Source organism: Kryptolebias marmoratus, linkage group LG15 (assembly GCF_001649575.2).
Source record: "Kryptolebias marmoratus isolate JLee-2015 linkage group LG15, ASM164957v2, whole genome shotgun sequence".
NCBI lineage: Eukaryota > Metazoa > Chordata > Actinopteri > Cyprinodontiformes > Rivulidae > Kryptolebias > Kryptolebias marmoratus.
Genome location: NC_051444.1, coordinates 11,054,903 through 11,081,988, shown reverse-complemented (window position 1 = coordinate 11,081,988; position 27,086 = coordinate 11,054,903). Strand labels below are relative to the sequence as shown.

The following is a 27,086-nucleotide window of genomic DNA, read 5'->3' as shown; positions in this document are numbered from 1 at the left end:
ATCTCATTCATTTTATATATCAAAACAAACACAACAACAAAACAGCCAGCTTGGCCTACTTTTCCACATGGGTGGTTCCACTTCACTTCAAACTCAGGTCCAGTACCAGAGGCCTGGGAGCTTTAGGGTTCTGAGATTGTTCCTGGGATTTTCTGATCTGTTTGCGTACACAGATGAATTGTCTTCTGCCCTTAAAATAATCATCCAATTTAAGCATAAATCAGAATCATTTAATTTCCATACAGACAGAAAACATGAAGAATAATGCTTGGATTTTATACATGTTGCCTTTAAGTGCTTATCTTTATTTGCAGTGTCTTTCATATGTATCTGATTTGTTTTGCAGTGTCACTTACATTCCCAATCAATAAACAATTTAATATTAAACCTATTTAAGCAAAAAATGTTTCTATGCTACTCAGCTTGCTGAATCCCCATCACAAACACTTTTACCTCTGTTGTTTTCAGCTGTGGTAGCTCTATCTTGTAGCTTGTGCTTCTTTGATCAATAGAAAAGTCTATAGCCAACCTCTCCCTTGTATGCCGTTGACCAGTTATAAAAATCTACCTTGGCCTGGAGCAAAATGCCCTTCAAAGTTCATGTGCCCATGAAATTAATAATGAAGGGGTCATAGCATGCTCCTAACAATTAATTTTACTTTGTTCACATCTTATATGTTGAGTGATGAAATATTCCTGTGATAATGCAACTGTGAGCCCCCCGAGGTGATTTATTGTAGCTTGTAACGGGACAGTTTTCTGTTTAGTGCAGAGGAGCAGTGAATGCAGAAAAACATGCATATGTAGAATTCACACTCCACAGACTCACTGAGGAGATATCTGTGAAATATAATAAATTACAAAAAAGATTGAGAAATGAGGACTTAAAAAAGCAACTTCAGCCGAAAAAACAAAGTAAAATAAAACACCTAATAGCAGCAGAACACACAAAACGTAACTTAGCAAGAATCACCCGTGGTTTAGTGATGTGTATGGACAAGCATTACATCAGTCACTGGTACTTTTTTTCCTCCTCCTAAAATAAATTAATTAGGTTTTAGCAAAAGTAAACTAAGTGGCAGTTTATTTTATCCAAGGAGCTAAAAGCTAATGCAAACTGAAAATATTTGGAATAAACATATCAAACATGTCATCAAAATGCATCACAGGCCTGACATTCTGTTGTTAGTTAAACCATAAAAATAGCAAAAGTATAACAGTTGCGTGTCCTATACCCTCTACTGGTGTGAACGATGTAAAACATGTAATTAGCTCTAGCTGCAGGGGGGTGGCGAAAGCAGAGTCACAAAAACATGTAAAGCGTTGAATAAAGACGGAGGAATCATCTCTGGTCTCTTTCCCTCTGTTTCCGCTCTACCCTCTTTTACTTCTGTCTCTCTTTCTGTCTGGTGTGTTTTGTATGCTTCTTTCATTTGCTCTTGTCTGTCCTTTGTGTCCTTGCTGTGAGGCCAGAGAATTAAAGTTATTCTTTTTAAACCAATGTCTGTTTTTACTGTCCCCTGTGTTGCTCGCGACTCTAAATGGCTTAGTGCTTTTTCTCTCATTTCTGGCCATAAACCAGAGGAATGACTCTGATAAGTGGCAAAGTAAACAGTATGTTCTTAATCCCTTGAATTTGCCAAACTGTATCAACCATAGTCTTAAATTTTTCTCATTCTCTGACAAGTGAGGCTTTTGAACAGTCTCTTTTTGAAAACGGTTTTTACTCTTATTTTTACTCTTATATTGTTTCATTTGCTTGTTTTTTAACCTTTTTTATTATTTACATTTTATTACTTCAAATAAATGGCATAGTTTGATGTTAGATAAGAAAAATATATATTCATATAACATTTGTTTCATTCCAAAGTCATTTTAGAGTAAAATAATACAGCATATTTTGAACAAGTCATTAAAACTTTGGTTTACTTGTATTTTATCTTTTTTAACAGGACAAAAATAGTTCTCATATAATGTAATTTTTTTATAAGCTATGTTTTTTGTCTTTTTTTGTTTTTTTTTTAACATAAAGTATTATGTTAAAAATACTAGTATTTTATGTAATAACATTTTCTAAAATTGTTTTTGAAACAAACTAGCTGCTTAAACACCCCTTCTGTTCGTGAAACTCATTTTGGGAATGAAGCGTTGTCTCGCTGCTTCTGCAACAAGAGGAACCTTCTCCTTCACCTCCTCCTGCCTCATCTGCATCCTCTTGCCTCAGAAAACTTCTCTAATACTTGCAGCACAGCCAAACCGCCACTTGATGCCAATAATTATCTGCCGAGCGCTTGCTCTTTTTCTCTCTTTTCACTGTGTTGCTGGGAATATTTCCGTGCCAGGTATAGATGTTGTGAGGTGATAAGAAGTAGATGCTAATGCACCTTTTAAACAGATCAGTCCTTTTCTGTATTTATTTTGTCTTGAGTACTATGCGTATTCAGAAAACAAGTCCTAATCACACTTATAAAACAGCTTTTCTCTTCTCCCCACTTTCCAACTCTCACAGTGTTTATTGCTGCTTTTCAGTTCTTATTCTCACTCTATTGCTGTAATTTATTGTTGTCCGTTGGTGGTGTTCCAATGGGCCGCATGGCAACACTAAATTTCTCCTCTGACCTAGCTAGGGGAAAAAAGGAAATACTGTAAGTTTGGTGTTTTTGCTATGGATCATGTTTAAAAGCAATGTGACATAGCCCAGCATTTATTTATTTATAGTTCATTCTTACCCAGGACTTCCTTTGTGAATCAGAGATGGATCATGGGTAAAACCCTACATAAGGGTTCGCTTTCCTTTTGTTAAAAAAAAACAAACTTCAGTCTTTACAAGAACATTTACAGTACCTGGTGTTTATTGTACAAAAGCTCTGGGCTAGCCAACTAAAGTAAACTGTCACCACAAATAAAATAGTATTTGTTTGGTCTTTGCTTTCAAGGAGAACATATACAACAAATGCGAACAGCAGATTAAAAAAAAAAAAAAAAAACACTACAGAAAAGCATAGCAGAAAACAGAGCTGTCCTTTATGCTTTCAGGCTTAGATGTCTTCTTTTTCTTTTTTAACCACATTTAGATCCTTGCCACCTTATCCACCAGAACAGCAGCCTCTTCAGTTACAAATTAAGCACAGAAAAAAATATGGTGCAGTAACATGAGGCCTAGAGACAGCAGAGAAGCTCAAGAAATGAAAATCCAACAACAGCACATTGACATGTTTATGGGATCACTCAGAAATGAACATCTTATGGTTTTATGATGCATGTGTTTATTCTTTAGGCAAAGCCAAGTGTTTGCTTCATCATTTCAAACTGAAATTGCATTAAAAACAGAAATTCTGCAAAACCTGTGAACAAAATGAGTAAAAGAAAAAAAAGGTATTTTATTATTTAGAAGATTTAAATAAGCTGGCCTTGATGGGTAGAATAGGTTTAGCTTATCTTGTTTACTCTTTTTTTCTGTTTTATTTATTAATTTATTTTAGCAGGTCAGCCTTTTTTTAGCTTTGCAAAATATATAGAAACTATCCTGTTTGAGCCGTTTTATTTATGAGAATTTCTTTTTGTCTGTTTTGTTTTTTATGCTTTAGTTCATGGTGTTCATTTATTTGCAATTCCTCAGCTAAACTTTCTTGACTACAGGTAGTGCTGAATAGATGCTGCTTTTTTAATGAAAAGAAAAAAAACAACAAAACCATTTGTCCGAACAAAGATACATTTTGTTATACGTTTAGTGAAGAATTTCTCAATGTTGCGTTATTTTCATTCTTCAGATCTAAAGCTACTCATAAAACTATTAAGACTATGAGTCTGGACATTCAGACATTTCAAACTAATGTACCACTGGAAAATTGTTCATTTTAAAAAAAAATGTTGCTTTTGTCTACTTTCTCACCTTCACCAGTCCCTGCATTACTCCGTCTTCCCTCACTTTCCTTCCCCACCCTTCTGTGCTGCATACTCTTGCACAGTGCAAACCTATTACATCACCACTTGCCCCGAAGAGCTACTTAACTTTGCATTTCATTAGTGTCTAAATCTTAATATCCCACTTTTGCACAGTCTTGTAAGGTATTTTTTTCGCTCATGTTACGTAGGATTTTGGAGTCACAGTTTTATAGTTTCATTGTCCGTAAGGTTGACTGTTTCCACCTGAGCAGACACACGTCAGCTCTACCTCTATGGGGACGCATCTGCAGGCTTCCAGATCAAACCGTCTAGCTCTTCCACCTGAGCTGGCTCATTATAGGAAAGCAGTGATTTCACACAAAGATTTTTATTGTGGTCTTGATACAGTTTGAAAAAGAGAACTCCGGGAGTCATCAAGGCATTCGGTGTTTCGGTATTCACTTTTTTAACAAAGATCAAGAGCTAAAAAAGTCAGACTTGCGACCAGGGTAGATGTTTAAGAGTACAGTTGAAGCAATATCTCAGTCAACTCTACACAGAATATCATGTTACCGTTACAATTTTAATTGTATCCCATATTTTCTAATTTTATATACCGTCCTCATTCTAAGAGCTTTTATTATTTCACATAAATTGATTTCTTTAATGACGTTTTTCTTCTGTATGTTTGTTTTTCAGGTTGTCAGGATTCATGCTGCCCTCACCTATAGTCAGCAGTGGATCCATATTAGCCTTGTGGTTTACAACAGACTTTGCAGTGAGTGCACAGGGCTTCAAAGCTGTATATGAAGGTAAGAACATGAGTGATGTGTAAACACTTGTCATGGTACCTAGACAATTTCTCTGGCAAATATGACCTGGAGATTATGGCCCAAACGGCAGAGTAATTTAAGAACTGCATACCAGAATGATCTATTTACCACAAACTGGAGCATTGTTGTCATTACTGGTTTGGCTAGAAATTACAGTTTTTGAGAAAACATAAAAAGCAGGAATATTGCAGTTGTTTGCAGTGATTCACATCTCATTAGTTGTTGATTGTGAGTATAATCATTTCCAACCCAGGTTGTTCCTACCTGCCACTGTTTATGATGACTCTGTGTAACATGAAATCAGAAGGAAGTTGATTTTTATTGGACTCAGTCGTGTGTGTCTCTGTTCAGTCCTGAGCACTCAGGCAAGTGAACACTCCTGTTGATGAAGCGCTGATATGCATCTCGCACATTTCTCTGAGCCACAGGTGAAGCTGAATGACAAAGCTTTTCTTGTGACTGATGAGAATAAGAGTTCATGTAAAACCTTTTGTGTGGGCGAGTCTTGGCTCACAGCTCAGAGGTGCTGCCTTCAGCAGTTTGGAATACTGTATTACACATCTACTGCAGTCATACAGTATATTGATGTCTCATGTATATATTTCTTTCCTACAACGTTGGGTGCATTTTTTACATCAGCTATTTGTTGCCATATTTTACTTGTTTGATTTAAACATGGCTATTCCATGTTTGACTGTAATATAAATGTCTGACCTTTTAAGGAGGCACACACACACACACATGCAGACACACACAGGCAGACAAAGTCTTTCATTACACTTGCGTAACAGTTCATCTATGAATCATGAACTCTAAATATCAAAGACAAATTTAAGTAACAACAAAACCACACACTAAGTCCCCTGAGTGAGCGGTGTGTTGGTGTGTGTGGGTGGGGGGTATGTTGTGCTGCATTCTGTGTCTTTGTAGATGTGTCTCTTTGTGTTGAAAACAAGGCCGCCATTTAACTTCAGGAAGCGTTTTTATTTTTATTTTGTTATACTCCTTTCACCTTTTTGGGGACCCTTAAGTGTGTTTGTGTGAAGGTCACATTTATGCAGGCATGTACTGTATGAGATGATTGTATAACTGACAGTTCTGTCTGCTGAAGGGGTTCAGTTTGTTTGTTTTTGCATCAATATCCAATATGTGCGTGTGTGTTTGTGTGTGTGTGTGAAAAGAAAATGACATTTATGCATCAGGGCACAACATTTATGAATATGTAGTTTTTGTGTGTGTTTCAGATCATGTGATGTGATCATGTGCATGTGTCAGGAAGGGTCAGGTTATGTAATGGGATCCTTCCTGACACTGGCAAGTACACTCTGTACTTGCCATTAAGACCAGCTTGGATGCATTTACTGCCAGTCCACTTAAATTTTATCATAGTAATGGCCCCTCAAAGAGATAATAATGATGACAAAAGTCTCATTATTATATTGCAAGTTAAATCCCTGTAAGATGTTTTATCTGGAATCTTTTAGCTGGTATCTAAAGGAAAATAAACTGTCATGCGTGTTTTAGGAAAACTCTTTTCTACTTAAATGTGACAATTCTGATTCTAGGTTAGTCTAATTGCTTTTTTGAATCACCATAAATCAAACCCTTAATCTTGTCTGGTGCATAATTTACTAAGAAGAGGTAAATGTGTATCAAAAGCCTAAAAGTATGCGTGATAAAACAGAATGAAAGATGACTTCATTGAATTTTTTTTAACCTACACTTCCATTTATATTTAAAAACAAATCACTCAACAAACAGTAGAGAAACACTCAAAAGCACCTATCAATTTAATTTAATCTTACGTATTTTTGATTTTTCAATAAAAAAATTTTTTAGTTGGTATTATAGTCAAAAAAGTTATCTACAGAAAGACACTGTCTGAAGATTGTTACTATTCAGCCTACACAAAATGTAGGACCTATTTTGACCCCACCTCTCACCCAATAACCACTGGACATTCAGTCAGCGATTCCAGTTTCTTCTCAATCGTTGTGAATAACAAGCAGTCAAACAACTGCAAACAATAAAACTGTAAGCCCAACAGAGGCAAGATATTTTGATTTCAGTATTATTCAAGAGGGTACACTCCACAGGTTCAGAGTATGGACAGTTTACTCAGACAGCACAGCAATGAATTTAACTGGCTTCTTCAGTTCTTGCCAGCAATTGTTTGTCTTACTATTATTTTTACAATTAGACAGTTTGTTTTATTTTTGTCTCCCCTTTATTCCTCTTTTTTTTCCTTTTTCACCATAATTTATTCCCACACTTTATTATTTATTTTTTTATTTTTTTAGTATTGCTCATTTTCACTGATTCACACTAACAAAGAATCCATTTGGCCCCGTTTTTATCACCCTTAAGAGCCAGGCTTCCTGTCTCTATGCTTGTCTTTTAACATAGCCAATTCTGTATCTTTTCTCTATTCTGTCCCTTTATTACAAGAAATCAAATTGAACTATAGGTCTGAACACATATCTAAGTGATAAGGCTCCTATTGCCTGAGAGAAAGGATGACGTTAGAATGAAGAAGAGATATGGGAATTGGGAAGTCTAAAAAAAAAAAGTTTGAAAAGTTACTAAGTAAGACAAGATAATCATCAATTAATATCTCCTGAAGCAGACAGAGAGAGGGACTGAAACAAAGAAAGAGGTGTAAGGCGAGAACCTTAATAAGGTTTGGGGAGAGATAAGCAGGAAGACAGTGAAGATAGAAAACTGAGAATGAGATTTTTAACTTGTGGATTGTTAACTTCACAGCATTATTAAAAAGGACAAATGTTCTTTAAAAAGAGCAGAAGTCAAAACTGCATCACTTGAGCTACTGATGTTGGAGTTGTGAGAACAGATTTTTTTTTTGGTCACAATTAATTCTCCCATCTCCATCTGTTCCCTTTGCAACAAGAAAAATAGAGCATTACTATTTTCGGAAATATTTATAAACTCGCACACCTGCTTAATTAGTTGTTATACCCACAGGCAAATTTATAGATTTGCTTGAAACAAAGTGATTTAAGCTTTTGGTTCTGTCCTGTAGGACCCTTGGTCCACAGTCCCAGTGTTTTTTCAATTGGAAAAAAAAAAGTCTTTGTGCACTTTCCTTTATGGAAATGGAAGCTTAACAAGTGTTTAGCACCCTAGATACCAAATGTTAAAAGTTATAAATATTTCAAATTTAAGTGAAAGCCTGCATTGCCTCAAATGAGCTTGCAATTGTAGCTTTGTAACAAGAGCCTCTACAAGCACTTCCCTTGAGTGTTTGTTAAGTGCTTCTACCTGCGAAACAAAACAGAGTGACCTTACTTTTCTTCTTCTCAATAGTGACTGGATCGAAAAGCTGATGTAACACAGTGGTAAACTTTACTGGTCTTAACAGTTTTAAGCTTATGTGATCAAATTCCATTTCCTATTTAGAATCAAGATTTTCCTTCATTTTATTGTTTTATTGTTTCCATTGCTGTCTATTTCATAAAGTTAAAACAAATAAAATTACAAATATAAGTTTTTGTTGCAATTTAAAAAACTTTCAAACTTTTTTGACAGTTGTGTTTTATATATGATGTTTATTTCAAATATATACTTCAACAGTTGAACTTTGTGTGTGCCTTTGGGTGTGTGTGGGTGCGTGTGCGCGCGTGTGTGTGTGAGAGAGAGAGAGAGAATGAGAAAGAGAGAGGTAAAACAGGTAGAGAATTAATGTATTCCACCATCATCTAAGAGAGTAGAAGATAAAAACCTTAAAATTTGCATCCCCTGGACTTAAAAAACTGTTTAAAGGTACTGTGCACATTAAACACATGCACACACACAGGCTCACACACGAGCATGACTGCTCAGTCCAGTAGAGGTGAAGCCTTAGGAAAGAAATAAGAGAGAAGAAAGGAAAGATGTAAGAACACATTTCTGTACGAGTAGGTGTAAATGTTCAAAACCATGTTACAAATATTTGGATAGAAAGTAACTTCACTTCCTTCTTTGGAGTTGAAAGTCAGTCCAATAACTTTCTATCAAATATGTAGACACGACCATGACTAACAATCTATGCCAACATGGGTTAAGGATTAGAGATATGTTGCTTTTTTTATTTGTAGCTGTTATTTCCAACAAGAGTATGCTATGGGGTAACACGTTTACACTTAATTAGAACATGTGTGCCTTTGTCGGAATTTGTGTGAAACTGTTAAAAGTTCATTCCCTTTGGTGTTGGCACAGTTCTTCTTCTCCACTCTGTGTCCCTCTGTGTCTTGTTGACTGCTGTAGAATCCATTAGGAACACTTCTAGGAGCTTCCAAATCTTGCTGACTTGATGCAAGGCTTTTCACAGACTGTGGCAAGAGCCCTGTAGCCAACCACCACTCGACAAGACGCAAAAAGATCGCAGCATCCCAGGCTTGGGGATTCTGTGTCCTTACACATGATGCACCACATAAGAGGGATTTTTTTCATCTAGTTTTTCCGTTTGCCTCCAGCTGAACTGTTTTCTTGCAGTGCTTTTATTTCACAGAGTTTCGCTTTAGTAAATCTCAGAGGTATGTGTAGCAAAAAAAAAAAAACTGCAGGAATCGTAATATATGATGATCATAGAATAGGCTAATGTTTAATATTAAAATCATTATGATCCTAACGTCTAATTATGTCTTAAACATACTTCTAATTTATCCACTTCTACTAACAGTAGACTGTATGTAAACCCATTACTCTGTGAAATATATTCTTGAAACACAGATATGGTTGTCTGAATGTTGGATTTTTGGAGCCAGATGTAATGTGACTAAGAACCAAAGGACAGTATGCATATCCACAAGTTAGGTGGTATGACCTACACCTTTCTGTCCAAGAAATACTTTGATTTTTTAAAGTAGAGTGAAATGTACAAACATATGTTTTAAAACGTTGAGACAGAAAAAATACCCTCATTTAACAGTATTGGGAAATCTTGCATCTAATCTAATCTAAAATGTATAATGGTGTCTCACTTCTGTACCCAAAACCATGTTTCTTTTTGGTTTTGGCTGCTTCTTCTTCTTTTTCTTAGCCACTTGATAATAAGTAATTCCCATCCATCTGCTATGCTCAGCTTTATCCTGTAGAGGGTCCAAGGAGGGCTGGAGACAGTCTCAGGGAGAATATAAAACTACACACAGGGAAGCTGCAACATTAAAAAGTCCCATTCCAAAATCTTTTTTCTTATCTTTAGACAACTGTACACTGAATACTGAATATGTTTAAAATTGTTTAAAAAGTACAATTAAAAAGAAAAAAAATCTTATTTGTTATATTATTTAACCAATAAACTAGACTTTGATAAGATGATAAATAATAAATCATATGGACAATTTCTTTTTATTTCACTTTTGATGGAATGTTATTTCCAAATGAGCCCTAGACATATATCATATGTTTGTTTTTTTAGGGCTTTGTGGTCAGCAACCTATTAGCAGCAGTAACTGGTCAAACTGTCTTCATCAGGCTGAGTGGCATCAAAAATTTATTGGATAAAAGGAACGTTTTTTTAAGACCTTTAAAGTATTAATCTGTTAACCAATTTCCTAAAAATATGCCTCATTTACCACTGGGAGCAAAAAGAATATTACTCTGTGCAGAAAAAAAGCCCCTCAAAGTGGACCGGGAAGTTTGATCAGTTGTACAGATTCAGTTAATAAGTTCAAAACATATAGTTGTTTCACTGAAAGGACTTCCTGTGGTGAAAATGCAACAAGACCGTGGCAGCAAGAGAAAAAAAAAATTACTTGAAACATGAAAACACGGGGGTTCTTTGTTGCTTATTCATTAGAAATGTGTTGATTGCCTAAATGAGAGTTTATTTGTTGAGTGAGATGAATGACAGACAAACAGACATATTTGCTGTGTGACTTGCATTTGATATTCAAAACAGTCTTAATTTAAAAAATGAAACTAATGTCTTTATTTTATAAAGATTTTATTTATTCAGTGTTGCTCATTGCATCTCAGATTTTCTTTTCTTTTTTTTTACTTATGCTGACCAGACTTTTAGGTTTTCAAATGAAATCTAACATGTTTAGGGATAGCCACAGGCACCAAATGAATGATTTAAAAAACAGTTGTTTGTTTAGATCAATTTGCAAATTTGCAGTTTTGTGACCTTAACGTTTTTGCCTTAAAATTAATAATATATATAATGAAAATCTCATTTACTTCTTTCCATAAAAGTGTTTTACAGAGTAGAGCTTATTTTTGCTTGCTATCGACTTGCTATCCCTCCGCTCCTAACAGTATCTGTGTGCCCTTCATTGAGAATAATAGGTTGGCAAGTTTATTTAAAGCAAGTGGATTCAGCAGGGAAGCTTCTAGAGCAAACAAATCATTAAAGGAAGGAAGGCGTAGCAGAGGCTTTGTCAACTTGGATAGGCAGGTGCTGCTATGTGTGTGTGTATTTGTGTGTACTGGTGAGGTGAAGAGATACTGAAGGAAGAAAAAGAGACAGAGAGCCTTACACCATTAACCCATATTGACTGGATCACCATAGGAAGCTCTTCACTGTGGGAGTGTGTCATATAACGCTGTCGGTACTGACGCCAGAAGTAGTCAGCTGCATCGACTGAAGTAGCAATGTCAACTGTCCTGCTGTGTGTGAGTGTGTGTGCGGTGTGTGTGGTTACCGTGGTGGGGTAGCAGAAAAGTGTTCAGTGATACCACCGTTGTCAGATTGTGTTGTGGAAGCTAAGAGCCATACCCTCTCATTGATGCAAACATACTTGTGGTTGGTCCTGTGATTGTGTAATCAGCTTCTCAGCATGTAGAAGGGTCAATGAGACATCTCAGTCATTCATGTTAAGCAACATTTATCCGCTGTCTTTGGGTTAACCAAACTGTTAGCACAGTAGCAAAAAAGCAGCAGTTGGAAAAGAGTATATTAGGCTTTACTCATGTAAAATGTGTTCAATTATTTGTTTCATTAGCTACTGTAAGACTCTTAGTTTCATCTTTAAGTAAAAGAACAAATAAAAATCAGGTTGAAACATATATATAAATAAAATCCATACATTTTATTTACCCGCTTCTCCATTATATGTCACAGGGAGCTTGTGCCTATCTCTAGCAGTCACTGTACGAGAGGCGGGGGACACCCCGGACATGTCACAAGTCCATCGCAGGGCCACATAGAGACAAACAACCATTCACACTCTCACTCACACCTACGGACAATTTAAGAGTTACCAATTAACCTAACATGCATGTTTTCGGTCTGTGGGAGGAAACCGGAGTACCTGGAGTAAACTCATGTGTGCACAGGGAGAACATGCAAACTCCACCCAGAAAGGCCTCAGGCCGGGATGTGATCTTGCAACCTTCTTGCTGGGAGGTGACAGCTCTAACCACTGCACCGCTGTGCCACCCTATATGATAAAATAAATGATACAAATAATGAGAAGTAGACATATAGGAATTTGTCAAGTTCAAAAGGAAAGGTTGCAATCTACAAACAATTCAAAACATGACTCTCATAGACAAGATTGCCCTGTATGTGAGTGTGTTTGTGTGTGTGTGTGTGTGTGTGTGTGGGGGGAGCTGTCATATGTGTGATCTTCAAATAAAACTAGCTAGTGTTCCACTGAACTTTTGTATAAGGGAAACAAACATAGCAGCAGAGGACATGCAAATATGGGAATCAGTAAAACAGAAGTTAAAAAAAAAGGTTTGTCAGGAAGTAGAGAGGAGAGGATGGAGCTGAAAATCCTTGGAATACCAAACAATTCTCTGCTTGAGGAAAAAAATAACAGGGAGTAGAAGAGCAAGGGTTGCAGAGAAAGATGGAAGCACATCCAGAATACCAAGAAGAGAATAAATGGTAAGAAGTTTTAGAAACCATTTTCACATTAGGAGTAAAGTCTTGGCAGGTAGCTGAGAAAAAAAAACATGTATACTTGAAATTAATTAGTGGTGCCTACATCTTGTGAATGTTTCATCAGTTGTTTTAATTACACTTTTTTTATTCAGTTTGATCATGTTTTAGGAAGAAAAGTTAGTTTTGGAACAGCAATGTGGGAGGGAGGAGAAGGATGCTATGAAAATATTCAAAGGCGGTAAAATAAGTAATGAAAAGAGATAGTAAAGGACTTGAGGGAAAAAAAGAGTAATCTGACTGGAAGAATCATTTTTGCTTGGCTAAACTTGTACCTTTTCCCAAGATGCATTCTGTTTGAAAGATGCCTAAAAATAGAACACACACATTCAGAGACCTATACAACTCCCTGGGGTGTACTCACTGTCATGCACACTGAGACATATACACAGCAGACACCCATGTCCTGACTGAAGATGACATGTCTCACATTAACTGACCACCACAACTTTAACCTTTTTATGAAGAAGTAAAAAAAAAAAAAGACAGGCAATGAGTCAAAAGGATGAAATACTATGATACCAGTAACTCTAAACCATCAGCCAGAGACCAGAATTTCAACAAGCACATCATGGTCCCTCTTAAAACAACTTTATTGGGTTTTAATGGTAATAAAAAGTATAATCATTTTGGTAATTTCATGCTTTTTTATTAGCAGACTTATTTGCTTCTTAATGAAGAGGAACATATGAACTGTCATCCAGCTGAAACATGTTTTATTGGAGCATATTTTTAGAAATCAGCAAATGTCACCTGTTTATTTCTAACATATCTTAACATAATTGTGTTTACTTCGACGGAGGACCAGATTTTGCTGCGTAATCACTGCATGACATTTACAAGGGCCATGCTTTACTTGCATTTTTGCAGTAATCACAGCACAATCACAGTGGTTAGGGCATGACATTTTTTAATCAAGGCTGTCGCTGATTCTCTTTAGTACCATCTTGTTCTCTCAATTTTTGTCATTAGCTTGTTGCTAGCAGTTCCGCCTCTTCTTGAAACAACTGAGATCACATTTTTGACATAGCACTTTGCTATTTTATGTTTTCTTCCACTTGCAAAACCACTAAGCTTGCAACGCTTTACCAAAAATTCTTCGTTTTCAATTTAAGATTAGCTGCATTCTACTTTTGTGTCTATAGTCGCTTATCAGGAACTACAAAATGAAAGCAACAAAAATATATATATTTTTTAAATATTTGCAAGAATATTGTTTAAATATAGTCAAATGAATTCATATAAAGCATAACATTCTTTTAGTGGCTGGTTATAATATTAGTTTTAGTCACAGTTGAACACAGTTGAACTGGTTATGTGTTGAATCCACTTTTCCATGTAGCTACTGAGACTTTTGCAGGTCAAACAGAATATCACGTATGTTCTGTGATGCACAAAGTCCCTTTGTTGTCATTTGGTTGTCACGACTGAAATAATAAAAGTGAAAAAAAAAGAGAATATGGAGCAAAGCGTCCACTTCTGTTTGCCTGCAGCCATTAAGGTTTTTACCTTCTACAAGTACTTCACCATCCTCCTACTGCATTTTCTCTTTAGTTGCTTTCTCTCTGTTTGTCCATCCCATTCCCTCCCTCTCTCTTTTTCTTTTACTCTTTTTCCCACAAGGCTTTTGATGTGAAGTAAACTGGCTTTCTTTATGGCCAGTCTGTCTTTGTGATGCCAGTCCAGGGGCTATTTGTTTTCACAGATCATAACACATGAACTACATGAACAGTGTAAATGTAGGAAGGAGGTAAGATGGTCACTTTGCTGGTACAGAGTAAGGACAGATCTGGCTTGCCTGCTCTTTTTGGAGATCTGATTTAAATGTGACACACTAAACGTGCTGATTTTCTACATTTAATGATTCCAGTATGATTACAAATTGGTCCTACTAAATGCCAGCCAAGATATTTATGTGCCACCATGATGCTGTGGCATGCCAATGTTTGGAAAGTATGACACTGAAATTGGTTTCCGTTTCACTCAAAATGAAAAAGAAACCATTCCTATCATTAATAATTACTTTCACTTCCCCTTGTTTTCAGAGGCAATATAAATTTGGTTGGTGCAAGCTTGCATTCACTACTTGCAAAAAATAACTGCATGATGCTCTTAATACTAATCTCAGCACTACTTATAATTGCTTCACATTAAAAGCCCTCTAGCAGTTTGGTGCACTGTAACCTGTCAATTCATATGAAGCCTTATTGTGGAACATTTCCAAATGAACTGCATGCAGCTACAGATTTAAGGGATTAAATGATGACAAAGTAAAGTGCATCATAATATTAATAACAGAAAAGTCAGCCAACACATATAATACTTGAATCTGTAAGTTCAAAATCAGAAAACATTAATTTATTGAAACAATAAAATTGGGATGAAGCCAAAGGATTTAGAAGCACTGCAGGGTTCTTGCACACATCTCACATGCAGTGGATGTGCCTTTGATGCTTCAGGTACAAAGATTTTTTCTTTTTCTTAGTTGCAAACTAGGCTTTACGCTTTAAGTATAATCAAAGACACTATGCAGTTTATGTTATGGGGAAAAAATGTCTCCATTTTACTTTATAAAAGTAAAATAAAGGCATTTGATTTCCCCCCCACCCCACCCCCCACNNCCACCCCCCAAACTCAATCAACTGCTTTTCAGTTTTTGTTTGTTGTTTGCCACTTCCTTTATTTTTCAATGTATACCATTTTACTTAAAGCAAAAAGCCTTGTTTGCAGCTCATAAAATTATAATGTTTCATGTCTAAGTGGCAAGCTTCCATGTGGTGCGGTGTTAGCTTTGTTAGTTTACAGTAAACATATTTGTGTTTAAGCTCCAACAACAGCTTTTCTAAGTAGAGTTTACATATTTAGCTTTGTAGAATCGGTCCATAATTGTGTGGGTAAATACTGATTCTTAATTGACCATAAGTTTTTTTTTGTTTTTTTTTTCAAAGCTTTGTGATGGATAGCCAACCTTTAAATGTCCCATACGTCTCACACAACAACAGCTGTGACATACTCCAGCTCCCGGCAGCCCCGAACAGGCTGAAGTGAAAATAAAACATCAAGAGGATACTTAACTGACTTGTACATTATATGGCCTCCATTTCAGCTCGTATTTTCTTTGCTGATAATGATCACTTGACCTGGCTTTTATATGAAAATTTGTTTAAAGCGGTAAACAATCAAAAATAGTTTTGATAGATTTATTTACTTAGTTCAAATAATTTGCTTAGTAGATGTCCTAAAGTGTTTGACAAAGAGTTTGTTCAGATGTTACAGAAAGATCTGCTTTATATGTATGGTGATTTAGCTTTTGTGTCTTCTTGTTTTTGTCTCCTTCATAAATTTGTGTTTTATTGGGTTTCTTACTTTCATGCTTTTACATGCTTGGTTTCACATTTTACATAAACACCTTTTTTTTCTTGGGTGGTTTTGGTTTCTGTCCCCACAGGCCAAGATTCAGTTTAGTAATTGCTACACCTTCCTTTGATTAATTGTTACTTTCCTCACTGTATATTTTTCTCTCGGGTCATCAATTGTCACTTGTCAGAGCCTTATTTTAGTTTGTGTTGTCCTATCCCATTTGAAGCTTTTTTTCTTGCCTCAGTTTTACTTACATCTTATGTAGCCTGTTAAGTTACTTAATGTCCTGTCTTAAAATGCTATTAATTGTTATGGCTTGAGGTTGATGGTGGTTTAAGGAAGGACCCAAATGCAGAAAATGGGAGGCAGGAAATCGTAAGGAGCAATATATACATATATATATATATTTTTTTTATTTATTTATTTTTTCATTTAACATACTTGGTGGTATGAAACCAAGGCAGATCATACAAGAATCTGACATACTGTTCATTTTAAAAAAATCCTCAAAAAAAACAAAAAAGCCAACAGGTTTGAGGCAGAACTCCCGGACATAACAAACATGACAAACAGACACAAACATAAAAAGGAAGACAAGGACAATAAATATACTGGGGCTGACAAGACACAGGTGAAATCAGTCAAGACAATTACACGGGCAGACCAGCAGGGGAGGTAAAGCAAGACACAACGTGCAGGGAGCAAAACTATCAAAATAAAACTGACACTAACAATGATGCTGACAAGATGCAGCTAAAAAACAAGACTGAACAATGATAAAAGCACAAGTCATGATAAATTTAACAAACAACTATCTAAGAAATCACAGACTACAACATATGTTTTATACACCATCCACCGGCTCCTAAAGCCTTTCCAGCCTTGGGGTCCTTCCCATCAAGACTGGACATAACTTTTCTCTGTATCACACATTACATTTTGAAGAATATTTGCTCACCGTCAGTCAGTTTTAACATTCAACTTGAACATTGAACTTGCTACTTTTTTTTTTTTTGTGCAATTTCTACGGACCGTTTTTTATACTAGAGCTGATAATAAAGACATGATTTTTGACCAAATGACACAATCTTTTCATTGTTACTTTAAATCTTGGCACTTGTTCAATGGCCATTTATGACATTATGACATATTTCAAGACTCTTGCACTGGCTTTGATGGTGGAATTTATGGGAGAGTGAAGTTTTGCTGTATTAATAATTCAGTTTTTGTTCCATTTTTAAAATTTAATTTAGATCAGATCAGAAGTACTTTAACTAAATAACAATACCTGATATAGTTTCTGTCAAGGAAAAACCTTGTTTTTTTGTTTTAAATAATTTTCACGTTTTTGCAAATATCAATTCTGTTGGTCACTCTGTACCTCTGACTGTGATTCTATGTATCCAATAAAAAGTGCCAAAATGAACATATAACTTAACCTTGTGTCAAGCAAATGCTACAAAAGACCTATATTCCTGTAGCAATAACTACATATGCAAGGGTCAAGACACATGAGTTTCAATTTAATGATATCTACTTGTTGTGGACAGTTTGACACTTTCTGCATTTCGAAACATGTTTTCTAATAATATAATTTTAATGACTGCAAGTGCCATTCATGTTTTTTCTTATTCATGGAATCCAGTCAATATGAGGTAATGGTTTATCATTATACGCATACACATGCTTTTTCTTTTCTGATATTGACAAAAAACTAAACAAACATAAATAATAACAAAAGAAATCTTCAATCATAGCAATTTTGGGTTATTTTATATGCTTTGCCACCTAAAGGATAAAAAAGGCTTCTCCTACCATCATATTTTAGTTATACTTAGACAGTCTTATTTAAAGCAGCTTTGGACATTCTGCCAGCCTGTCAGCCAGGAGTCACATCCAGCTCTCACTCTGTCTTGTCATTTCCCAATCAGAGCAGGAGCCACAACACTGATGGATCTGGCAAAAGCAGACAGCTCCAGACAGAGTTGAACATCAAGCAATTGCTAATATTTTTGGCTCAAATACCTATATAAGTAGTATTAGCATCTCCGGTGCCAAATCTCTCTGCATGCAGTTATGAATCCATAAGCATTATCATCATTGAATCTTGTATGTCTGGGACACTTCTCACATGCTTCCAAACTGGTCTGAGGTGAAGCCAGTTTTTTTAAAAATAAGAATTAAAAATTAGTTGACTTTACACACTATTTATTTTCTCTTTCCAATGTTTATTTACATGCAATATATATCAAGAACTTCAAGAGGTTTCATCAGTGTTTGCACAGTTGGTCTTTTCAATGTTATACACCGAAATGGCTGTTCAGGGTCAGACACAGGCCAGTTGTCTGAGTAATTTAAGTTTACATTTTAAAAAGAAAAAAAGAGAAGCTTTTCTGGAATGATGAAGCCACAATGTCAGAAAAAAAGTGTTTTCTCTCTTCTTTCTGTCTTTTTTTCTTTTATAATACATCTGTCCTTCCTTCTGCCTTAAGGGCCATTCCTTAGCCAGACACAAGAAGGCTGACTGAATGGACGCCTTGCACAGATAAAAACACTCACATGCATAAACACATTAGGAGGTTATGCATGAGTCTTTCTCCGCAATGCTCTTTGCTCATATCTCTGTTACTCTGCCCCTTTTTGTTAACTTAAGCAGGCATTATTGACAACATCACCAGAGGACTTATCTAAATGACCTAAAGGTGATGGCTAAAGAAGGATGTGGAAGATTTCTTTCAACCCACTTGTTTTTGTTCATATTTATAACCTGTGTACACAAGTGGTGTTTGAGTTAAACATCTTAGAAAAGACAAATAGATTTTTTTTTCAGCTGAACTGCAAAATAGCTGCAAAACAGGTCACTTTTCAACTGTGGCATCTGTACATGCCTCTTAAAATCTAATTTTTCTCTCCCTGCAGTCAAACAGTCTGCATACATATACTTGTTGAAGATTAAATCAGCTGATAGTTATACAAATTACTAGGTATTCCATAAAAGAAAAACAAAAAACAACAACAACAAAAAAAACTGCACACGTTACTACCAAACCCCATTAACTCTTTCTCTTCCAATCATATCTCCACTTGTCTTGTTTTACGGTTTGTCTAAGCATGGCCTCAATTAAACAAGTTGTGATACAAGAAGCAAGCATAGTGTCAGAATGTGTGTGGTCACCAGTTATGTTGCTCTTTGTCAGAGAAACAGGTCAATTCCTGCTTACCCAAACGTCGCTTTCGCTCACCACCAATAAGTAACAAACACACACGTAAATTCCCACACATAAGCTGACACACTTGTCTTGCCCTGGGCTGCAATGAGCATCTCAGCAGTCAAATTTTCTCTGCAACTGAAGTGCAACAAAATCACTGACCACAACAGCCTCCCCAACACACTCACACAAAATTCACTTGCACTGTTCTGCTGGTTAGATTGTAGAGAAGTGGCCTGTGTTGACAGCTTTCATTTTTAGAACTGAATTCAGTTAAGGCTTTTTCTGTGTTTTCTGTGTGTGCAGTTTTGTGTGTGTACATCTATACTTGTGGAAACCAGACCAACAGATTGCCAGCAGTCGGTTGGTTGTTTTCTGCCTGCTCATGCAACAAATCCATTTACAGCCAGTCAGCAAACCTAAGATGTCTATCTAAAAGAGCTCTGACACCAGAGCCACCAGGGCCAAAATGCAATTTTTGTGAGTGAGGAGAGCCTGAACTTTTTTTTTTTTTTTCAGCTAAAGAAATAAACACTAGGGGCTCAAAATTTTTCCGACCCTTTCATGTCTGGGCATGCACAATAGGTTTTAAAATTTTCCGAGGCAATGCAGCTGAGACAAAAATGTGATGGGTAGAATGAAAAGTAGTTTCCATTGACATTTTTTTGTGTGTGTGATTTTGGGTGACAAAAAAGCAACAGACAAAATAAAATGGTTTATTTAAATCAGTTATTCACATACATCTGTCTATCTATCTGTCTGTCTGGCTGTCTGGCTGTTGATCAAAGGCAGAAAAAAACATTTGTGTTCATAAAAGAAAAGAAAATCACTTGCATGTGTGAGAAAAATATAGGTCTGAAATTGTTACTGTTATGCTGATGATATTCAGCTGTTTAAGCTTTTGATCCTTCTTAGCTAACTAACACACTGTTCAACAAAAGCCAATTGTCCTAATATTTCTTACAGCATATAACATTACTAAGATAACTGTATTTGTTTTTCAGCATGTGGCCAAACAAAACTAGCTACCTACTGGTCTTCTCCATGAAAACCTAAAGGCAGTTATGAAGAACCATGTTCATTATAGCCTTAATGTGGAGCTGTTCATAACAAAACTTATGCAGTTGTGCTTTTATCAGCTCTTTCAAACCTTTGATAAAATTTGTCATTTAAAGACAAAGGAACTATTTACACATTTTACTTCCTCATGCATGGACAACTGCAACAGCCTTTTTAACTGTCCCAACAAAAACAATATATAAATGGACTCCAAATTTTACTGACCAAAACTTCCAGATATTTAACAAGAACCAAAGGAAGAGAGCACTGACTCACAGTATGTTGTAGAAATGTATTTTTAATATTTTAGTATTGACATTTAAGGCTCATTACGACCTCTCCACTTCCTATTTATCTGGCAATTTAGTTCCATATGAGCCTGTATGTACTCTTCAATCCCTGAGCAGAACTTCTACTTATTCCACTGACATGGCTAAAGACGAGAGGTTGCAGAGCATTTGCTATCAAAGCCACTAACTTGAAAAAAGGACTTGATCAAACTTAGTTACTACTTTTACTTATTTTTAATAAACATTTATATGATAAACAGGTCATTTTTGAAGGCTGGGCTTTAGGTTTGCCCAGAGATTGGTTGTTACTCTCTTTAAGCAGCAAGACGAGCATATGATTGATCTCAATCTTTCAATCTCAACCTTAATTTCCAGTCCTAGGCTGCGCCCAGTAGGTGTGATTTTGTTTTATCAGTTGCTCTCTTATAGAGCTGTCCTACTGATGCAAAGATTGCAGTTTTATTATACTGGATATTGGAAGATTGGTGCTGATGTTAGTTCTTCAACAGATGCTTGGAAGCTGCTCAAGTACCTGATTGTACCTTATGGTATAGCAGCTTTGGGACAATAGCTGTTTAGCAGTCAGTGAGAATATGACATGACTGAGTTGAAATGGTTTAGCTGGATGTTCAAAATCCCTCTAGGTTTGGTTCTTGAGGGATGGAAATACATAATAAGTGTCTCTTTTTCTGAAGCTTAATCTACTTTCTTCCTTCTCCTAATGAAGCCTTCAATTAAGTTTGTTGTGTTTAAAGTTTTTGCAGCCTGTTTACTGGCTCTTATTTTATTTGTAAGATTGTGTTTGTGTAATAAAATGCTATCTCTTCCTTCTAAGGCCCTCTCTGCCTTGCTTCATCTGACCAACATTTGCTTGTTCTTGAAAGCTGATGGTGGCTGCAGTATGATCTTGGGTGGATCCCCTTTTCTTGTTGTCAATCTGGGTGCAGCTGACACAGTTATGTCATGCTTATGTGTTCTAAATCTTGGGAAAAAAACCCCACAAAAACACAAATTATTGCAGATGTTCAGTGTTCTTTCAGAGGTTATTGACTCTTCTGATTTTCTCAACTGGATAATGCATCCTGATGAGGCAATATGTACCTGATCTGCCTGTCGTTATTTTGCAGCAAACTACAACTGTAGAAATAGCCATGGGTTAGTGAGTTAATTTATTTGTTTGTTTATTTGTGTCTAGGCCAGTTTTTTGCAGTCTAGTGGCTCTTCTACTCTGTAGTTTGCTTTTTCTCTGACATTGGGTTTAAATTGGTGTTCTTTTAGTTTATTGTCCTAAACCATATATTTTTCTATGTGATCTACTGAACACAGTATTACAATTTTTATCTAATATTTCTTTAATATGAACACAAAAAATATATTTCAACATTATGCATGTATTTTAACCATTCATCAAGTCTCTTCACAGGGAAAAAAAACTGAATTCTTGATCACAAAATATTATCACATATTCTGGGGAAGTGTAAATATTAATGACCACATTGCTGTCAGCTTTTTAATATTCATAGAAAGAAAGATGGACAGTTGAGGGTGACAGAGGTCAAGTGCTACAGAGCTGCATCCTATTTTATGTAGAACCTAATGACAGATGTGGGATGTGTTGTATTCTACGTTGGTTCATCATCACAGCTCTTAAATTCTGGAACATTTGTCCTTTTTTGGTCATCTAGACTACTAGGTTATGCAAAAAACAAACAAGAAAAAAACACCCAGCTCACCCTATTTTTTATTAATTAAAATGTTGCTTGTTTAGCTCAAATGTCAAAATATGAGTACTCTGTGTCTAGTCATTTTTGAGTGTGTGTTTGCACAGTACTTTATTTTAAATTACATTAGTGCTTAAATGCATTGTTTATTGTTCATTTTGCCATTTAGGAACTAGTCAAATGACATTCACAACAGTTTTGGGGTGTATCACCAACTCTATCAAGTGAGAAGTACAACTGATCTTGATCTGCTCATAGTCCTGAAAAACAAGCATTGCCAACCTAAATAAAGTATTTTTTTCCAGATATAAAACTGATAAAGTGACAAATGTTCATATGTGGACAGGAGAAGCAATGCGTGGGTGGCCAGCCACACAAGTTTAATTATAATCTGTTCCAGTAGCGTTCATCATATTACTGGAGACAGAAGCTTGTTTTGGAAATGATCTGTTTTTATTTGCATGAACCATCAAGTTCAGCATTTTTATTTCAGCTTCATGTGGAAAATCATATCTGTTTTTAAACTTATAAAGAAAAAGTATGAATTTTCTTAACTCTATCGCTCATATCTTAATGGCTCAGAAATTGTTAACGACTTATATTTGACATGTATGAAATTTTAATTTATGTATCTCTGAAAGAGCAGAGGTTTAATATGTAATTAAGTTAATTATAGTCATAGTTAATTATTATTATTTTTTTAAATACTCTTGTGTTACACCAGCATTTAATTCTGAAGTCCAGCAGCTCTCAAATCTTCTAACTTTCTTCCTGTCTTTGACTGTATTTGTCATCCACTCATGTCTGGTGTGTCAGTCAAAAACTTAGCAAATCAAAGTGTGCGGGTCTTTGAGAGTATGGATGTGTGTTTGATGTGATAGTGTGCACGAGTCTTCAGTTCTCTCCATGTCTTTCTATTTGGTTGGTTGGTTGTGCATGTGCTCTATCTGGTGGAGCCAGGCTTGTGTAATCTGACGTGCTTGGTTGACGTTCTTTAGTTGAAACTTTGGTCTTCCCTGGGGTCCTGGGGGTCCTGGGGTCTCCTTCCAGGGAAATGTCCAGGGGACATCTTTACCAGATGCCCAAACCACCTCAACTGGCTCCTCTAAATGAGGAGGTGCAGCGGGTTTACGCAGAGTTCCTACAAGATAACCAAACTTCTCACCCTATCTCCAACGTAAAGCCCAGCACCCCGAGGAGAAAACTCATTTCAATGGCAAATCTCAGTCCTTTGGTCATTACCCAAAGTTCATGACAATAGTTGAGGGTAGGAACATAGATGAATAAATAAGGTATTTCATTCTGCACAAATTTTGTTAAACACATGTCACTGTATTGTTCTGAAAACAATAATGTCACTCAAAACTGTATTTACAGTATAGATCAGTAACATTTCAGTTTTTCATTTAACTTAGGTAGTGAAACTAGACAGCCATGTGGTCAGAGTTGAAAGTTGAAGACAACTGCTCTGAAAAATACCAAAAAGCTGTGAATTTCATTTTTTCTTATTTGGTTCAGCTGAATTCCAGTTGGATAATCTCAATATTTTTGCAAACTGTGATCCATAAAAGAATTAATGAATAAAGATTTGATGACTAATGAATTAAACTAAATAGGATCAAACTTATTTATGGTTCATACCAATTTATTCATATGGTTGGTATTGGTCATTGTACACTTTAGAAACATTTACTCTGCAGTAAGTGTTTACAAAATGGTGAAGGCAATAACTAAGACTTTATTATCAAGAATCCCTTAATATATCATTATATATATATATATGTGTGTATGTGTATATGTTGATAACAATGGCCTTTGTAATTAAATCTCTTGTCAATATTTCATGCAAAACGGATTGCATATAAAATCTGATTTACGTAGCTTTCCCTTAAATTTCAAAACCCCCAGAGAAACATGATGAAGAGGATAAAAATCAGTCAAAATGAATCAGCAGGGGGGTTTTAAGAGTCACAACTGTGAGATTGTTGGAAAAGAAAGTCTTTACACCTTTAACAAGTGGTGAGTTTTCAAGATCAGTAAGTCGACGAGGTAATTATGGAGCCTCGTCGCTTTCCTGCTGTGAAAAAGTCAGCATGCCTCAGTTTAATTGCCCTTCAATGCTTCTGACCTTGAGCAGGACGTCCCAGTTGTTATCAAACAGACTCAATGCTGTCTTTTGTGGAACTTTGGTGGAAACTGTGAAAGACAAGAACTGTCACTGCAGTCAACATCAGGACAGAAATTATATTACTTGAGCCAATCAATCACAAGACAGATGACAAACTTGTCTGTTACTGAATGCATATGCCATTTTTTAACCTATTTATTGTACAGTTTTTACTTTAAAGCCACCAGCAGTACTCACACTTTGATCCATTATTGAGAAGTTCATTATTTTTCTTCTGGTAGGAGCTTTCTTAGACAGACTTATTGTTTTTGGTCCTATTAAGAACAGAACAATAGGATTTTACCCAAATCCTCTGTCACACACGCACACCCACACAGACTTCCAAATGCTGACATGCTTCAATGGCTATTTCTGTTTCAACTTAACGTCATCCATTCCTTATGCACATGTGAACTTATAAACAAAAATATGTTCAACATCCAAAATAAAGAAGGTATATTATTTTCTTTTTTTTAATGATTGTTTGAAGTTACATGTGCGGCTTGGGTAAAAAGGAAAACCTTGTAACACTTAGATTGTCCTTTGAAATAATGAAATCATGAGTGTTTAAACTTTGCTGTGCATAGTTTATTCTGGGTTTGATTGAATCTGAAACTGAAAAAGAAAAAAAGAAACATGAATGATTTTTTTTTTTTGCTGTTGGCTTTCAAGGGAGAGAGTATGTGTCACATATGAGTGCACCTGCCACACTAGCTGGGAAAATTGAAATTAAACACCTTTATTGAGCCTTACCCTTGACAGCAGAGCCAGACTGGACAAGATAAGATGAAACTTTAATAAAAATGAGTGGAAAAATTAGGTCACCAAAGCGACAAGCGTCAGACAGACAAATGTGAGTCTACCTACAGTTGTAATAAAATTGCACAAAAAAGTTCTTAAAATTAGATGTAGACTGTCCTGGTTGGAAATGATGTAAAAAATACAGGTTGCTTGCTTCTGAATACAGTATGTTTGTACACTCTAGCAAATTTATTAACCTGTAATGCACTGAAATACAAGTTTACAGTTTGCATGTGGTCACTAGCTAGAAATTTCTCCCTTTTTTTGGTTTTTACTTTGACAACCATATAAGAATCCCAGTGTAATACATTTTGACCATTAGAGAGACATGAGAGAGCATAGTTGGTAAAATACAAATACCTTTACCACTTGTGATGTTACTGCAGACATATTGAACAAGGTCCTGTATTGAAATAATTCCCATGGTGTTGTTGTTATATTTAGCTGGATGTGGAAACTACTTTATGTGAGGATACCCAAGATGAAACCCAATCTTGAATAAATCTAGACATTTGACATCTAAAACTAAATTTAGATATCTACAAAATGCTCTCTCCCAACTGAAATCTGATGGCAAGGCTCTTTCTGTCTTTTTAAAGTCAAATGATAACAGAATATAATGCTCTAAACTCTAAATATCTCAAAAAACACAAATAGATTTTTTTTAATTCAAAGCTTAATGTATCTGATGTATCTGATTAATCTACAATTAGTTGTGCATTTTGCACTCACTTTCATTTCCGCCCTCCTTAAAACAACCTTCAGTAACCTAACTACGCCACTAGGACCATTGCTATTGTCATGCAATGTAACCACCTCATTTTCACAGTGGCAGTATCATTTCATCAAGTGGACTTGAGTGATTTAGCTGAAGGCTCAACACCTGCCATAATTACAGTACACTAATTGGAAAGAAATAAAAACATGATTCAAAACTAGAAGAATTATACCTTTATTACTTTGTGAGACAGGATGCTCCATCACAAACAGTGCAATTCCAACGTCAATGTCATTACCTGAGAAACAAGAAGAAAAAAAAAGTACATCAACCTCAGATTTATTTATTCAACCACTAATCAATCAAAAGTACTATAAAATACTACCAACACAATTTAGAATCAACAGGCTTCCCAGCAGATTATGTTTTGTCTGCCAGGCTTAGATACATCACACCACATGCTCAAAGCACCAGGTCACTAAATTTAAACATCAAATACTCCTAAAGTAATGATACAAGCAAAAGTGATAATAAATTTCCACTCTCAGTGCCATGAATAACTCGCTTTGTTAATCTTCTCTACATTGTTAAAGTACAAAAGACAACAAGAAAGCAACACAACAAAGCATTGCCTAAACAGGAGAAAAAGGACAGTATGCATTTTCGTTTTGCTGTTTATGTAAAACCATTTGTTCTAAATGCCTAAATTCAATCACTGTTGGAAAACTGAATACAAACAAACAAACAAATAAACAAAAGCAAGCACATATGCAAATCCTTGGGATGGTGGGTATGGCTTGTTAAGAAAAAGAAGTAATGTATTCATCTCTGGAATACCATATTCATACAGAGCTTTTTCCTGGCAGAAACTACAATTCTTCCGAACAATGCATTGTTTCCTAGAAAAGCTTTTCTTGGTAAATGTTTTATGTACTCATAACAAAATCTACTAAAATTTTTCACTTCTTCAGCAAATGGGAGACAATACTATTATGTTAAAATAACAACAACAATAATAATTAAAGCTGCAAGCAGCGTTGGACGGCCCTCGCAGCTTAGCGCCGCTTCAGCCTATTGCGACCGCGGGAACCCTGGCGACCGCCCTCTTCGCTCTGGCTCACTTCCCGCGCATTTCTCACGCGCTTCCCGCGCCCT

General features: G+C 35.9%; 1 protein-coding gene across 1 annotated transcript in view; it reads left to right on the top strand.

Annotated features, from left to right (window-relative positions):
- LOC108237370 (CUB and sushi domain-containing protein 1) overlaps positions 1 to 27,086 on the top strand; it is a 390,396-nt gene that overhangs the window by 138,810 nt on the left and 224,500 nt on the right. The window contains exon 3 of the mRNA XM_017418738.3: positions 4,585 to 4,697. Coding sequence (XP_017274227.1) covers positions 4,585 to 4,697 — 113 coding nt within the window. The remainder of the gene's footprint in view (positions 1 to 4,584; positions 4,698 to 27,086) is intronic.